Source organism: Ailuropoda melanoleuca, chromosome 8, assembly GCF_002007445.2.
Source record: "Ailuropoda melanoleuca isolate Jingjing chromosome 8, ASM200744v2, whole genome shotgun sequence".
Classification (NCBI taxonomy): domain Eukaryota; kingdom Metazoa; phylum Chordata; class Mammalia; order Carnivora; family Ursidae; genus Ailuropoda; species Ailuropoda melanoleuca.
In genome coordinates this window covers 19,988,797-20,004,689 of record NC_048225.1, presented here as the reverse complement: position 1 = coordinate 20,004,689, position 15,893 = coordinate 19,988,797, and the positions used below count along the sequence as shown (strand labels likewise).

General features: G+C 40.4%; 1 protein-coding gene across 11 annotated transcripts in view; it reads left to right on the top strand.

Annotated features, from left to right (window-relative positions):
* Positions 1-15,893, top strand: part of MSANTD2 (Myb/SANT DNA binding domain containing 2) — a 31,598-nt gene that overhangs the window by 8,484 nt on the left and 7,221 nt on the right. For 4 of the 11 annotated variants that reach the window (XR_004627059.1, XM_034666020.1, XM_034666022.1 and 1 more), the window contains one exon: positions 12,197-12,286. The exons of 3 other annotated variants lie outside the window; for them this stretch is intronic. Coding sequence is in view for 3 of the 8 variants with exons in the window: in XM_034666020.1 (XP_034521911.1) it covers positions 12,197-12,253 (57 nt within the window). In the remaining 5 variants the exon portion in view is untranslated. Of the gene's footprint in view, positions 1-650; positions 8,372-12,196; positions 13,434-15,893 lie in introns of those variants that run through there. 4 more of the 11 variants (XM_034666021.1, XM_034666017.1, XR_004627061.1 and 1 more) reach the window with 4 other exon arrangements.

Below are 15,893 nucleotides of genomic sequence, written 5' to 3'. Positions count from 1 at the left end.
CCACCAACCCCACCCCAGTACTTTGCAGCCTTGCCTCCCCTGTTCACCCCAGTCCCTCCGGTGCCTCTCATCTTTTTCTCCCCCAGCCACAGTCTCAAGTTCCCTCACCTAAAACTGGTGCAGAGAAAACCTGAGCAGAGGGGGGTGCCCACTCCCACTGGTACTGGGCAGCTGGCTTACTCCTTGGGGACTGGCAGCTCAGGGTCACGTTGGTCCCCACACGGGGCACGCCCGAGATGGCAGGATGGAGAAGCTGGAGGAACTGGAGCAGGGAGGCAGGTGAAAAATTCAACCCCAAGGAACCAACAGATCCCTCCCACCCACCCCCAAACACACTCCCCCACGCCCCCTTCTGCCACTCTGTTTGCCCTCCTCCAAGGTCTACACTCAGCATTGGGGAGAGAGAACCTGCCTGGCCTCCCACGGGGCTGGGGAAGGTATTGCCAAGTGTGCACTTCTCACTTACCCAGCACACTGAGTTCTAAAGTTTTGCTGCTGTGGCTCCTTTTGATGCCTTGGTGGTCTTGCACATTTACAGAGCAGCGGTAGGACCCAGAGTCTTTCTCCTGGAGGTCCTGCAGCCTCAGTGACACATTCTGGGAGGGCATGGAGTAGACCAGGGATACCCCACTTTTGCTTGACGTGGTCCCACTGATGTATGCCAACACCCGGTGTGGGACACAATACCTCCCCGTTATTACATGTGTTCCCTGTGCCCACAGGCTCAGCTAATCCCCTTCCCCAAAGTGGCAGTCTTCAAGTGCTCCTCCCCTGTACTCACCCCTCTAACCTGTCCCAGCTCCCCATTCACCCTGTCTCCCTAGCCTCCCTCTCACTGCCCCTGAGTCCTCTTTCCCACAACCGTTCTTGATCCTCTGTGTTTTGTCTCTTCATCTCCCATTTGGGGTGTTTAGAAAGATGGTCACAACCTCCCTAAAATTATTTCCCAACCCATCCCACTAATGGGCCATAACCCGCAGTTAGATAAAAGAAGATTAGAAGATATTGAGGTGAGATCAAGGTATTTGCAGTCATTGCACTCTTTTAGATTTAAGGTATCAGAACTTCAGGAACATCATAATTTGGAACGGGTCACGTCCCAGATATTCTGGTGAAATGTTTTATACTATTTAGTTCTAGGTAACTGGAACCTAGGGTTGGTGGGAAGAGGGTGGAAGGAGGTGGGAAGTGGTAAAAAATGAGACTGGAGACATAAACGAGGTGAGATGATATACTAAGGAGTTTCAGCTTTACCCTAATCATCAAAGAGCTGTAAGCTGGGGGAGTGGACATGGTTAGTCTTGAGTTCTAGGACTGGCTGTGATGTGGAGAATGAGTTGGAAAGGGTGAGACTGGAAGTGTAGAGATCATTCCGAGGCTTTTTGCAGTAAGCTAGACAGAAGTGCACTAAATCAGTGGTTATGGAAACAGAGGACAGTAGATTTCAGACACACCCAACTCAGCGGGGCTGTTTGGGGAATCTGAAAATTCTAATCTCTAGGATTTGATAGCTCTTAATCCGTCACCCAGCTTCTACCAGTTTACACAGGATTCTTTATTGTAGTCCTTGGAGATCACCACAGTGCTTCATAACCTAAGTTTTTAGAGTTCGTTCTAGAACCCGATGAGATCCAACTAAAACACCATTTTAGCACAGCCGTATGTTACCTCTAGGATATATCTAGCCTGTTTGGGATTCTGATCTCCCAGAGCTTCAGAAGTGATGATTCTGCCTTCTCCCCCACCCTTCTCTTTTTTCTAACATTACCAGAGGGCAAGAACTAAAAGTCACATCTCCAGTTTCAGATGTTAATTGTCATACGGGCCCTCTGAAGTATGCTGCTATCAGGTAGCATAGCAGTTTTTTCCCCCCTTTTCAGAGGTTCTGTCTATGAAATGTTTAAAAAAGGTTTAAAAATGGGAGGAAAAATGTCTTGAGTTTCAAAAACAAAGACCAGTACCACAAAGCTTTAGATTTTAAACAATTGATTGTTAGGATTGCTGTGAAGATTAGCTACTCTTTAATCTTATTTCTGGTGTGGGGTTCATGCAGTGTGGTGGTCGGCCTGCTGTTGACCATTGCAAAAGCTTCATTCAGTGTTCCGCATGAATGCTTAAGGAATCTGTGCCTCGTATGCATATGTTACAAATTATCTGGAGTTTGTAATCTATGCGGAGTCTTCCCCCTACTGTTCTAAATCACTGGAAAATGCATATTGGAAAAAGGCATGTATTTAAATCTGTTTTAATTCGTACCTATTGTAGCTTGAGAGAGTCCTTGAGAGCCAATGGAAATACTTTTTTTTTTCTTGGCACTAATCAATCGAGTGTTATCTTGTCACTTAGTGGGATGTATTGTTATTCCTTAGTAAAATACAAACTTGTGTGTGTTCTCAACATTTTAGGAATAACAGCCATTATTTTATTTTTATATATGTGTTCTTGGCTGTATCATAAATTACATATTTTGAACTATCAAGTAATACTTCATTCAATATAAATTGATACAATAGAATGGAAGTTATTTACTTAGATATGTTTTCTAGTTGCATTTTCTCAGCCTGTGTACGACTATTTTGTTGTAATAGCCTGAATTTTTGAAACTCACAATAATGTTTCTCTAATATCTACCTTCAGATTTCTTCATTTATTCGAATAAGTCAATTATGTTTGTAATTGATATTAATAAAACCAGAATAAAGTTCATATCTATCAAAAACTGCTTTTATTATTATTATTTTAAATTTACAGATACTTTCTCTAAATGGAAGGAGCTGCTTTATGATTTAGAAAGAAGAGTGTGATAGGTCAAAAAGAACCTCAACCTTATATTTGATTTCTCCATTGCCATATAAAATCTTAAGGAATTTTTATTTATTCATTCATTCATTCATCCATCCATTCATTCATTCATTTGTTCGTTTAGCAAAAAATTACTGAGCTGCTTTTGCATGCCAGCCATTGATTTAGGTGCTGGAAATATATCCGCGAACAAAATCGAAGAAAACCCCCTGCCTTCAAAGAGTCTTACATTCTGGTAGAAGCCAATAGGATATTTAAAAATAAGCAATTTAAAACAATTAGCACAATAGAAAGAAGGCTACTCAAATATGATGTTACTAGATATCAGCTTTATTGACCTTATAATGTTTGAGCTCTTTTTTTCTTTTTCTTTTCTTTTTTTTTTTTTAAGTAGGCTCCATGCCCAGCATGGGGCTTGAACTCATGAGATCTAAAGTCGCATGCTCTGCCCACTGAGCCAGCCAGGTGTCTTGGAATGTTTAAGCTCTTATCTTTCATTGTATGTTAGTCATAGAGGTTCAGTTTGCCTTTTCTTTATTAAGAATGAGTTACATGATTTTATATTAGACCTTTTTATTGTGATATGTCCAGTTGTCACTGACATTTGCCCCATGAAGCAGCAAAGTGCAACATTGTTCATATTCAATCAGTTATTAGATAATGAGCACCTCTATTCAGTCTTCTCCATAACCAGGTAATGTCCCTTCTCTCTTTTGCAAATTAGGAGACATGGTTAATTGTTGAGTTTTGAGGGATCAGAGTTGCGCCTGTTTTTGAACAGTATAAAAGAATATTTTTCCTTTATATAAGTAATATAACCACATTACAAAATTAAGAAGAAAAATCCGTGGAGATACTTTAACTTCATGGTAGCATAATCACATATCTATGAAATGTTATTTTTCAAAAGGTGGTGAATCTGATTTTTTAAAAAAGATTTATTTCTTTGAGAGAGAGGGAAGGGGCAGAAGGAGAGAATATCCAAGCAGACCCCCACTTGAGCCCAGAGCCTGAAGCCCGAAGCAAGGCTCTATCTCATGAGCCATGAGATCAGGACCTGAGCCAAATCCAAGAGTCCAATGCTTAGCTGACTGAGCCACCCAGGTGCTCCATGATTTTAATTCCAGTAAATTTTCACGCACCAAAAAAAGAATGAGAGATCCACATGCTTTTTGTTCCATTGAACTCCAAGGAAATATTTGGGTCATTCATACTTATTATTTGATTCATGCTGTTCTGTCTGCCTACTGCTTCTCGTAAGCAGATTGCCCGATGAGTAAGGTCTATTCCTGTAGTTAGTTAGGATTCCTTTTCTCCCCTTTTCTTTGTATGTCAGTATTAGTCACCATATTCTTGCCAAGACTACAGACCTTTGAAAATAGTAAAGTGATCGGCTTTTATAGATAAAGGGGAAAGAGGAGCAAAAAGTTAAAGAAGCTATGCTAGTACAGCCAGGTGTTTCTGCAACTTGAAGAATCTAGAGCATGTTTATGCAACAATGTTACTTAGCATGTAACAAACCTAAGTCTAGGTATAACACAGATCTCACGTTATCAAACAAAAATAATTTTAAAATACTTCTACATACCAATAAAACTAAAAAGCAGAAAATCAAGCTGGTGTTCCTTTAACATTGGATGATGTGGCTTAGCTGAAACTTACTTGCTTTCCAGATTCTGATACTGACTGCTACAGTTTGTTATTCTTACCATGTGCTTTGTGATAAAACTTCAGGGCTTTTTCTACTTGAACTAACATTTATTTATAAGTAGTCTCCACGTGGTGTGACTATCATTTTTGTTGTTATAATGGCTAACACTTATTGCGTACAAGCTATTAGGCAGACACTGTTTTAAGTGCTCTGTTTGTATTTTTTCACTGAACACTCCCAACAAATCTATGATGGAGGTACTGTTATTGGCCCCACCTAACAGATGGAGAAATTGAGGCACAGTGAGATTAATTCATCTAATGTCACAAAGCTAGCAGGTGGTGAAGTTAGACTGAGCAGTCTGTCTCCATGCTCTTAACCACTTGTTTATATTGACCCCTTTATGAATCATCAGCCCACCTTTTAAAAATGTTGACAATTGAAGTAAGTTTTTGGCAACAGCGTGATCATGAACAATCTAATGCAGTAGCAAAGACGCATAGCAACACAGATGGATGTCATCATGCTCATACATGTTACTTTACATAGAAAGAGAACACAAGTTTTAAAAATTCTTGCAAGTAATTCATGGTGTTCTAAGATTGTAAGCACAGTGGAAAACATTTGATTTGGAAGTCCCAAGGAAAGGTGTTGAAACATAAGGCTTTAATTGTCAAAGACTCAGTTCACTCGAATCTTCATATAAATGATGGTATTTATTGAACTACCAAATCCTCTTAAAGGAAGTAAGTTTGAACTGCAGAAGGATTTTACAAAGTAGAATTACTTTTTGGTGGTAAAAGCAGGTAAGGATATGGTTTACCAGAAGGAGGACATGAAGTGTCCATTACCTAAGCCTGCCATCATTCACCTAATGTGTATATGGTTTAGGTAGTCTTCTTAGAGGTGATGAGGATGAGATGGGCTGTTGGTAATTTATAATGTAAATGTGCCAAAGGAAGTAGATATGCATATGAAGAAAGCTAAAAATAGAATTAGAAAATAAATCGGAGAGTGCAGAGAGTAACCCAGGTAAATACGGTTACTTCCGCTAAATATTAAAATGAGCTCTTTATAAACTTCCTGGCAGCTATGGCAAAAAGGTAAATTCAGTGATTTTCTATACTTTTCAGTGTCCACTAAAGAGAGGAATACCAGGTCCTAGTTTTGAAACCTAAATTTACGGGAAAGAGGCTCTGAGAGTGACCTTGGATAAGCTCTTACCTTTCCCTTAGTTCTCTATTCAGTTAAATAGGAATGTATCACATATCTTCCATATACGTGTGATACACTCCCCAGACGCTTCCTCCAGGACTAAGACACTAGTCAGTGTCCTTGCCCCCACCCCCCCCCAGCTGCTTGGAGCACTGATTGGTCACGGCTTCCAGGTGAATTCCTGGAAGGACATTCCCTTTGCCCAAGGGAGCTGTCTCTCCCGAGGTTAGACTCCCTCTCCAGGGTCAGCCTGCATCCAGCGGCTGGCTAATACTGAAATACCAAGGTACAGCCTCCTTGCCCCAGTTCAGGACAACTCTGAAGGTTCATCCCAGTTCCCTCACCTCCCTGTAGGTTAGCTGAGGCCTCTGTTGCGACTTCCTTGTCTGCCCAACCCTGTTCCGGTCAGTCTCTCCCAGGTGTTCTCAAGAGCCCTTCTCAGTAAGCCCGCCGCACTGAGTCCTCAGGCTCTTTCCTGGTACCCTCTCTTTTAGCATTCAAGTAAACATTAGGAATAATAAATATAATCTGCTTAGCCCAAATCTCAGCATACAGTAGGCGCTGAGAAGAATGGTAGTTATGGTTTTTACCTTCATTGCACGGGACATTGAGCCACATATGGAAAATGTTTGATTTTTTGTAGACTATGTTTTTCATATGGCTCTTGCTTTTAGCAACCATCATAAAGGTAAGAGTAAAATATAAAAATGCTACCAAATGAGCTATAAAAAGTGTTATGATTGCCTGAATTTCTTTCTAACAATTTCCTAAGTAAGTTCAGGTTGCCCAAGGACAAATGCATAAACTTAAAACATGCTTATTTTCAGGTTTTTCATAGAAAAGGTATTTGTCAGCATATGAAGATGTGTTCTTTTCATGCATTTATGATCTGTGGTTTACACCATGGAAATGCAAAAAAAAATCCCACTTTTTGAAGTACAGTTGACCCTTGAACAACATGGGGGTTGGGGACACCAGCCCCCTTGCGGTCAAAAGTCTGGGTATAACTTTTGACTCCCCAAAAACTTAACTGTTAATAACCTGCTGTTGACCAGAAGACTTGCTGATACTATGAGCAGTTGATTGACATACTTTGTGTGTTATATGTTTTATGTACTGTATTCTTACAATAAAATAAGCCAGAGAAAAAATATTAAGACAATCATAAGAAAGAGAAAATACATTTACAGTAATGTATTTATTAAAAACAAATTCACGTGTAAGTGGACCCTTGTAGTTCAAACCCGTGTTGCTCAAGTGTCTACTTTAATTCAGTATTTACCCTTCATAAAACAATTGTCTGAATCTTGTCCCAGATTCAGTCAAGACTAATGCTTGTACCCAGATACCTTGATGGAGGATTTCTAATAACCTTACTCTTTAGATGATTTTTGCCTAGATGTCACAACCAAATATGCAAAATTGACTTAGGGAAAGAATTTGTATTATAGATTATCTTTGCATAGTAGATGGTAGTTTTTAGTAAAAAAAAATAACTACAAAACTTTCGCGGTTCACATTGAAAGGAATAAGGTGGCCCACTGTTTTGGGGGGAAGGAACTGCTCTGCACCCTTTTCCTTTTAAACACTGGTCTCATTGCTAGTAGAAAGTACCCTGTGTTTGGGAAGCAGTACAATGTCGTAGTGGTAAAGCTGTGTGAGGTCTTTTTGTAACGTGTGTGTACATGTATGTGTCTGCAAGTGTAGTTCTAAATTATGGACCAATTAGCATGCATTGCAGGATGTTTGTATGGGAGGCCTTTATGGATGAATGATTCTCCCCTGCCATCTAGAAATATTTTCGATAGCACTCTTGAATATGATTTTTTTTTAGTTCTCACATATTAATAAAAGTTAACATTTAAAATATCATCTGAATAGCACTTCAAAGTAGTTTCCCAGGGTGTGCAGTACTGAGGAAACGATCGAACAGAGATGCTAATACAGCAACTTCAGAAGTGATGGAGGAGGTCGTGGGAAAATAATCTAATCCAGGTTAATTCTTAACCAAACAACTGATTTTTTTTCCTCCCATTTAGATGGGGAGGAAGTTCTAGACAAATAGTGGTCTGTGACTGTCTTTGATGCCTGTGACTGTCTGTTGCTGCTTGTGTCTGAAATAGTTGAGTAGTTCAGTAAGCCCTAATTTTTTGACCTGTCTTATTCTCAGTAGAGAAGCACTTGAGGATGTCATGCCTAGAAGGATTCTCATATCCCAGAGAAGCCCTTAAACATGACCACACTTACTAGGTATGGTTTGTACGGTGTTGATGCTGACAGGCGTTGCTCTATGAGCGCCCATATGGTTTACCTACATAATAGGGGTAAAGCCCATATGGTTTACCTACAGTATAGGGGTAAAAATTTGGGGTCCTATGAATCTAGTGCCTTGGGCAATGGAAGATGTTTGTTTTTGACAATTAGTATTGTCCTCCTCGAGGGTTTCTCTTCTTCATAATCTCAATGGACAAGACTCTCACCTGCTAGCATGGAGGAACCTAGAAAATTTAGAGGAGCCGATGCTCACTGAGGATCAGAATTTCCTGAATTATTTGTTCCATGCAAGAATCTCTCCCTCATGAAGACAGTACTGACCAGTTATAGACACAAAAGTGAGTCGTTCATAGCCACATTTGGAAGGCGCTGCAAGCTGAAAGAATTCAATCCTGGACAGTTCCCCACAGAGACTGGGGCTCCAGAGAGGTAAGATCTCATGGTTTCTGGTGGTCATTCTTCTGTTTGGCCCTATCAGAATCCAGGAAACAATTGAGTCTTTTTTCCTTTTCTATCTTTGACAGAACTCTACTTTATATCCTTGAATATTTTATTTATTTAAATTGTAAGACATAAGAAATAAATTTGGACAGAGTGACAGAGCTCTGTTTGGCGGGTGACCCCTCCCCCACCCAAAGAAAAATATAACAACAAGAATGGTAGATATTTTTAAAATAGCCCTTGCCCTCTGAGGTTATTCCCTTTGTTACAAAGGGAATTTGCTTTGCTAATTATAGCTGTATCTGTTTCATACCTTTTTCTGCTCCTGCTTTTTTCAAGTAGGAGGCTTACCTACCTTGGATTTATTGATTGTATAAATATAATACACCATTGTGGTTATACAATGAGTTTCCCCATTTTCTCCACTAAGAAAAAAATTGATCTTCTTGCAAGTGATTTACAATGGCAAAATTACCTTAATTCATTTACTTGATAAATACATATTGAACCCTTATGTGATAGGCACTGTCCTGGGCTCAGGGAAACTGTGAACTAGGCAGACATAATTCCTACCTCCCAGACTTTATGATCTAAGGGAATAGTTCTCTTGGGGAACATTCACATGTGAGTGGCATTTGGTACTTTTTGGGGGGGGGGGCAATTCCCTTTCAAAGGAATACTTATTTGTCTTGGGTCCTTATCTCCTCATTTGTTAAGTGAGGAAGGTGGACTACATGATCTCTGAGGTTCTTTTCCATTCAAAAGGTCCATAATATTTAGGAAGCTAGAACCTGGTTTGCTCTTAGAGCCTTGGACAGCTCCACCCACCCTGTGTCAATCAGTGTATTATGGAAAGTTTTACAAAAGAAATTATTTGGCAAGGATAGTGATAGACAGGTGATCAAGTGCTCAAACGAGTTAAGGACAAAGTTTGAGGGTCGTTCTTCTTAGTAATTAAGACATTGCTGACCATGATATGAACAATTTCAGCAGAATAATAGATCAGACTTAGTCCCATTGGGTTAAGGACTAACTAGTGTAGACACTGCCTATTTCTTTGAGACCCTTTGGTCTTTAGGCAGCATTAAAACGGGAGGATGCTAACGCTTAGCCATTGTGACTACTAAGGGAAGTAGTCAAGACTTCCTTTTCTATACTTGTTTCTAGATGTGTGAATTTCCCTGTTGTAAGTTGTTACCTTAGGTAATTTATCTGGCATCTGTATTGATAAGTGAATCAGATAATGAATAATCACGTATTATGTGGTTCAGTTGGAACAGATACTGGGCATAATGTATGAATCATTTGATATTGCTTAATTGCCACTTCAGAAAAAGATTTCTTCCCAAGCAGGTGGGGGAAAAGTGCTATATTATTGTGACGAGTAAATTGATATCCTTGTATGTTTTTACTGCTAGGAATTGTTTCTTTCAAAAAGCAGGGGAATTTGGCTAGTTTACCTCTTAAGGGAAATATTAATGCTGCTTTATCTAAATGAGCAGGATACGGAGCAAACTGGTTAAATTGTACTTAAACTGGTTGTCCCAATCTTTAGAATCTCTTGCAAAACCTAATATACAAATTAAGTCTACCTTATTTTAGGGCTTCTATTCTATTCTTTTATGGAAGAAACCACACCATGGTCAAGAGGAGCTTTTTTTTTTTTTTTAAGATTTTATTTATTTATGTGACAGAGAGACAGCCAGCGAGAGAGGGAACACAGCAGGGGAGTGGGAGAGGAAGAAGCAGGCTCCCAGCGGAGGAGCCCGATGTGGGGCTCGATCCCAGAACGCCGGGATCACGCCCTGAGCCGAAGGAAGACGCTTAACGACTGCTCTACCCAGGCGCCCCCAGAGCAGCTTTTTAACCTGAGGTTCTTGTACACGCTCTTCAGAGAGTCCGCGTTCCCCTTGAAATGCCTTGGGACGGTTTCACATGTGCGTTTTTCTGGGGAGGGGATCCATGACCCAAAAAAGTTAAGAACGTCTGTTCTGGAGAGGAAAAGGAAAAGGAAATTTTAGGAATAAAAAGATCTTTCACTTGCCAAAACCTCCTATGTAGCGCTAAGAAGTGGGGGAGTGTGAAACAAGTGCTGTATTTTTGGTCTTGGGTTTGATTTGTTGGGGTTTAGGGTTGGTTGGTTTTAAAGGATTTAGGTGATTGGCAAATCCGTTGGCCAGATTTTGATGTATGGACAGCCTGAGAAAATAGGTAGTAAGACTTCTGTGGGCCCCCGATGGATTTTGCTTCCTAATCATTAGTTACAGCTCTGTGTAATATACATACATTTGTAGTAATGTATGCTGTGCTCAGAATATCCCTCTCACTATGTGCAGAAATGTGTTTATTTGCTTATGTCTACTGTTTCAGGTGTTTTTATTTTCCACGTTTTATGCTCACAGTAAGAAACTAAAACGAATTAAAGAAATTTTGAGTCTCTCTAAAAGATACTGAAACTCAGTTTGTTGTTGTTGTTGCCTCATTAACTAAGAGCAACTTGTTCTAACAGTTAAAATAAAGCTATAACTTTTTTTAAAGATTTTATTTATTTATTTGAAAGAGGGAGAGTAAGCACAAGCTCACTTGTGGGGAGAGGGACAAGCAGACTCCCCACTGAGCAGGGAGCCCCACACAGGACTCGATCCCAGGACCCTGGGATCATGACCTGAGCCGAAGGCAGACACTTAACCAACTGAGCCACCCGCCCAGGTGTCTCTAAAGCAGTAACTTTAAAGGAAGAAGATAGATGTATTCCACAAAAAAAATTTTTTTTTTGCTTCAAAATACACATCTGCTTAGGCCGAGGTATTGTTTTTAACACTTTTATAAGCAATTAGTCATTGGAGATGTGGCCCCTATCTCTTGTGGAATAGAACTTGTGATTTTTAAGACTGCCTGCAAATAAGGCTATTCCTTATGTAATCATTTGGGTTTAAAAAAATTTCAGATTTATCATATTTAGTTGCCAGAGGGTTAAGATCAACTATGCGATCCATTTCTTTTTTTTTTTTTTTTTTAAAGATTTTTTTTTAATTTTATTTATAAGACAGAGATAGAGACAGCCAGCGAGAGAAGGAACACAAGCAGGGGGAGTGGGAGAGGAAGAAGCAGGCTCATAGCAGAGGAGCCTGACGTGGGGCTCGATCCCATAACGCCGGGATCACGCCCTGAGCCGAAGGCAGACGCCCAACCGCTCTGCCACCCAGGCGCCCCTATGCGATCCATTTCTAGTGTGGCCAGTTTGACAACTACGTTTGAAAATCTGTTTCACTGCTTGTTTTTTCTTATAACATTGTTTCCTGCTATTGTAACTAAGCTGTCCTGCCTTGCAGTTTGACTTTTTCATCTGACATCTTAGACGGACACGCCAGTGGTTTCTAAACCACACATTTATGTAGCTATTATGCCTTATTTCCGTTCCTCCTTAGGATAGACCCTGTCCCACCAGTAGTCAGTTCGGTTCGAACAGTGGTTTTGTCATGGTGATTATTTTATGATTGTATAAAATGGGGCAAATTTCGAGAACATGAAGCAGTAGCAGAATTGGTTGGCTTGTGCCCATATGATTTATTTAGTTTGCTTCCTGCTTTGCCATACCAGGGAAGAATCCAATTCCTCCCACTTCCTGAAAGTCAGAGGAGGGATTGGAGGACACTGAAGCGAAAGACACCTTATTTTTACCCCCAAAGTAGCTTATATAATGTCAGGAAGGGCTTTGATGAAACCACTGGCCCTGCTTATAGATCTTATTTTCCAAGCCTTTCATTATTTTATTTGCCCTTTTCTGAACTCTACAATTTCCCTCTCTTGTAGCTGGTTCGATGCCCAGAACTGAATGCTGTGCTCCAGCTGTGGCCTCACCGGTGCTGAATAGAGAGGAAGAGCCACCTCCATAGCTTACATGTGATTCCTCTGCTTATACAATCCAATACTGGATTTACTTACTTTGGCAAGACAGCTGCACTCTGCACTGTATTTAATGTTACGTGTACTGTAACCCTGGGTCTTTCTCTGCATTGCTGCCGTTACACCCCCAATCCTGCCAATCTAAAACTCCTCCCTTTGTTTACCTGCCCCCCTCCCCCGTAGACCCCCCCTTGCCTTCATCCACAATGAATGTCATCTTTATGCTCTCATTTCCTTTCACTCCAGTCTTAAACTTTGGCAGAACTTTCCCTCTGTCTATAAATTTTCAGTTGTCAGCCATCTTGCTTTGGTAATGGGACACTCTTTCAAGTCTTCTCTGGTTCTTTTCCTGTTGGAGTCGTTGAACACTTGGCATTTCTTCCAAATCGAATACCTCCGAATTCCTCTGATTTGAACACCTGATCAAGTTGTTACCTATCCTTTAGTTCTTCTTTCCAGATTTTCTTGACTCCTCCTGACCTCTTCCCCAGGGAGGACATTGTAATACTGATTTACCATGGAAATTTCTAGCAATAAGGAAAGTGTTATTCTTCTCAATTGTGAATAGACTGGTCTTTAATAATTTTAAGCGAATTCTTTCCCTGCCCCCGCCCCGAGATCTTAATTTAAAAAAACAAAAACTAGGTTAAATTACCATACATTTCTAAGACAAGTGAGGTAACGAGAGAAAGAAGGGCAGTGAGGTATTTGTGTTGAGTAGGAAATGGCCTTCCAAGAAAGCTAAACTGAGATTCTTGTTGGGTTTGGCATGGCTGTTTGAGATGGGAGGTGACACTTTGTTTTTCCTAGATTCTGGAGCATTCTCTTAATCTCAGATTTAGAGTAGGTTTTTAAGTTGGCTTATTTAGGACTGTTGACACAGACACACAGTCATTTAATTGCCTGCTTTGGTTCATCATTTAGAGTGTGGGAAGTGTAACTTTTTCTGATTGGAAGGTCTCCATATGCTCCTTTTATCCATTTCTAAAGTCCCTGCAGTTCCACCGAATTCCAGTGTCTCCTGTAGTGGTGGTCAAGTTCATGTCTGAGTTCTCACTTTTTTTTTTTTTTCCTATCTTAGTTGATGTGTCCCTATTCAAACAGCCTCTCCTTGGATCTGCGGATCTTTTACTGAACCCAGAAGGTACCTCTTATGTGTACTTATGTCTTGAGAGAGTTAACATCAATTTGGAAATCTTTAACATTATTTCAACATATCAAATTCCTATCGTATGGATTTAGGAATGACCAAACATTTTTCCTCCAGGCCCCTGATAGATATTTTACATATCAGCACATTACACTGTTAATGTGTATTACGAAAGTACACTTTGAAGAAGGAGGTGGCAAGATCTCTTAGCCTGAAATACAGAATGTATCCTCTGACTGTTCTTCTGTATTTAAAATCAGTAGATAGTGCTAGTTTCCTTATTCACAATTACATAAGCCAAGTCAAATTTTAAGCTGAATTTGGTGGTTTCAAAGAAAGTAAATCTCTTCTGTGGTTTCCCACCATGTACACTGTCAAAGATGAGTGGTTTTGTTTTATGCCCGTATCACATCCTGATAGGGTGGCACCTTTCTTCAAAGGAATGTCCGTTTTGTTCCTTGACTTCTGAAATAACCCTCAGTGACAGATCTGACCGGGCTCTTTTGTGTGCTGCATGCTTTTCTCTAGGCAGCCAGTAAGTAGTGAGCGGTGGCGTCTCCATTTATGGCCTTGGAAGGGTGAAAGGGACACGGCCGGGACTCTCCATGTACGGTCGGTCCTTGGAGGAGTTGAAAAGAGTGGTTGGGGTGTTCTTGGAGGCAGAAACTAGACATCGTAAGATAAAAATAAGTTGGCAGGAGATGTTTGCAATTCAAATTCCAATCCCTGCAAGGAAGGCAGAGGGCACTGGGAAAGGGGAGTATATAGAAAGTCAAATGAGATCTGCTGCAGGCATTTGTCTCCTTCCATTAGAAGGGTTACCCTGTGACACATTTCCCAAGTTCGTGCCTGATTTTTTGTCTAGAAAGTTTTGTGTTATGTAGTTGTGACTATCTTTTACAAAGAGAAAGAGAGGGAACCCTTTTTTAAAAGAGTGTATTAATCAGAAACCTCAGTTCTTTAAGGCATCATTGGAGGCACCAGAAGAAATCTCTAGAAAGGGAGGAAAGCAGGTGCTTCTGCAGGGGGTAGGCTGGCTGGTTTTCGGATGGGGTGACTAATCACTGCTCTGTTTACATCTGAGAAAGATTATCCTGTGTGTCATGCTTTTATTATTCCTCTTGCCCATCTGGGATTTCTGGTCTCAAGGGACAGATCTGCAAAGTATTTGACAGTGTCTTCTAGTCGTTTGTCAACTGTGATTTGAAGATACGGAACTTTCACAGAAGCTCTGTGAAGATTATTAAGAGTTGTTGTAGTTTGGTAGAATACGTGATATATTGGCTTATGGAAAGTAATCTCACATTTAGGAGAAACCTACAGTCTGGCTAATGCGTGTAAATGGTGTCTGGGGTGAACCGGTTTTGCAGAGTTGAGTTAGAAAGTATTTGGGAGACATCAGGGGAAAAGGGTCTTGCCTCTCCAGAAAATTCTGAGTGAACTCGAGTCAAGGAGAAGGGAGGTTAGAAGAAACAAAAGGAGCAGAGATGGGGTGGACACTGGATAGCGCTAAACTAAATTTGGGTGCTGGGACTAAGTCCTTGATTTATCCTTTAAACTATCATGTGAGATGGAGTTAAGATACACCATTAACTAAGGAAACTGGGCTCATGATCAGAAGTATGCATTAGAGACCACGAAGAAATGGAAGGGTTGTGAGAGATAATAAAACCGTCCGGGTTTTCTCTGCGGACTCACATAGTGATTTTTATTCGCTGTGTGGCACAAGGCAGAGAAAGAAGTGAAGTGATACCCCGTCCACCTCACTTACCCCCCCCCCCAAGAGGAAATTATTGGCCTCCTTTGTTGGTTTGTTTAGCTAGCAGTTTGAGTTGGTCGCGTAGAGCAGTACTGGTTGGTCTTTCGACGTAGGAATGAGTGTATTGTTTCTTGACAGCTGGTGTCGGAGGCTGGGGATCTGCAGTGTGATTGATTTGACCTCCTTCAAATTTTAGCAACTTCCCTAAAGACAGAGTAAGTTAGTAAGGATTATGGACTCTGTAAGTAATATGTTTTACTAGTTGATTCGTGTAGGCAATTGTTTTTACCCTGTTTTCCTTCTTAGGAGTAAGGAAGGTTATATTCTTTGCTTTGGGAAATTCTTCTTCCTGTCCTCCCTTCCCTCACTTTTTCCAAATTCTGGGCACAATAGCAGCTCTTTCTCTTCTGTGGCAGGTGTGCATCCTATTGGCTGGCTGGTATTTCTTGTTTTCTTTTTTTTTTTTTTCTTATCTTTTTTAAAGGGGGGGCGGGGGTATAAAAATATGTGTATGGGGTACATGCAATAATGTTGTAATGTTTCTTGTTGTTTAATGGATGATTAATTGCAAAATAATTGTTTGAATTATAACATGTTTGAGTAAATGCTAAATTAGTTTTTTTTCTAATATAATAATGAATTTGAAATCTAGCATTTCTGTAACAATGTGTCTATGTTTGTCTGTCTGTGTCTGT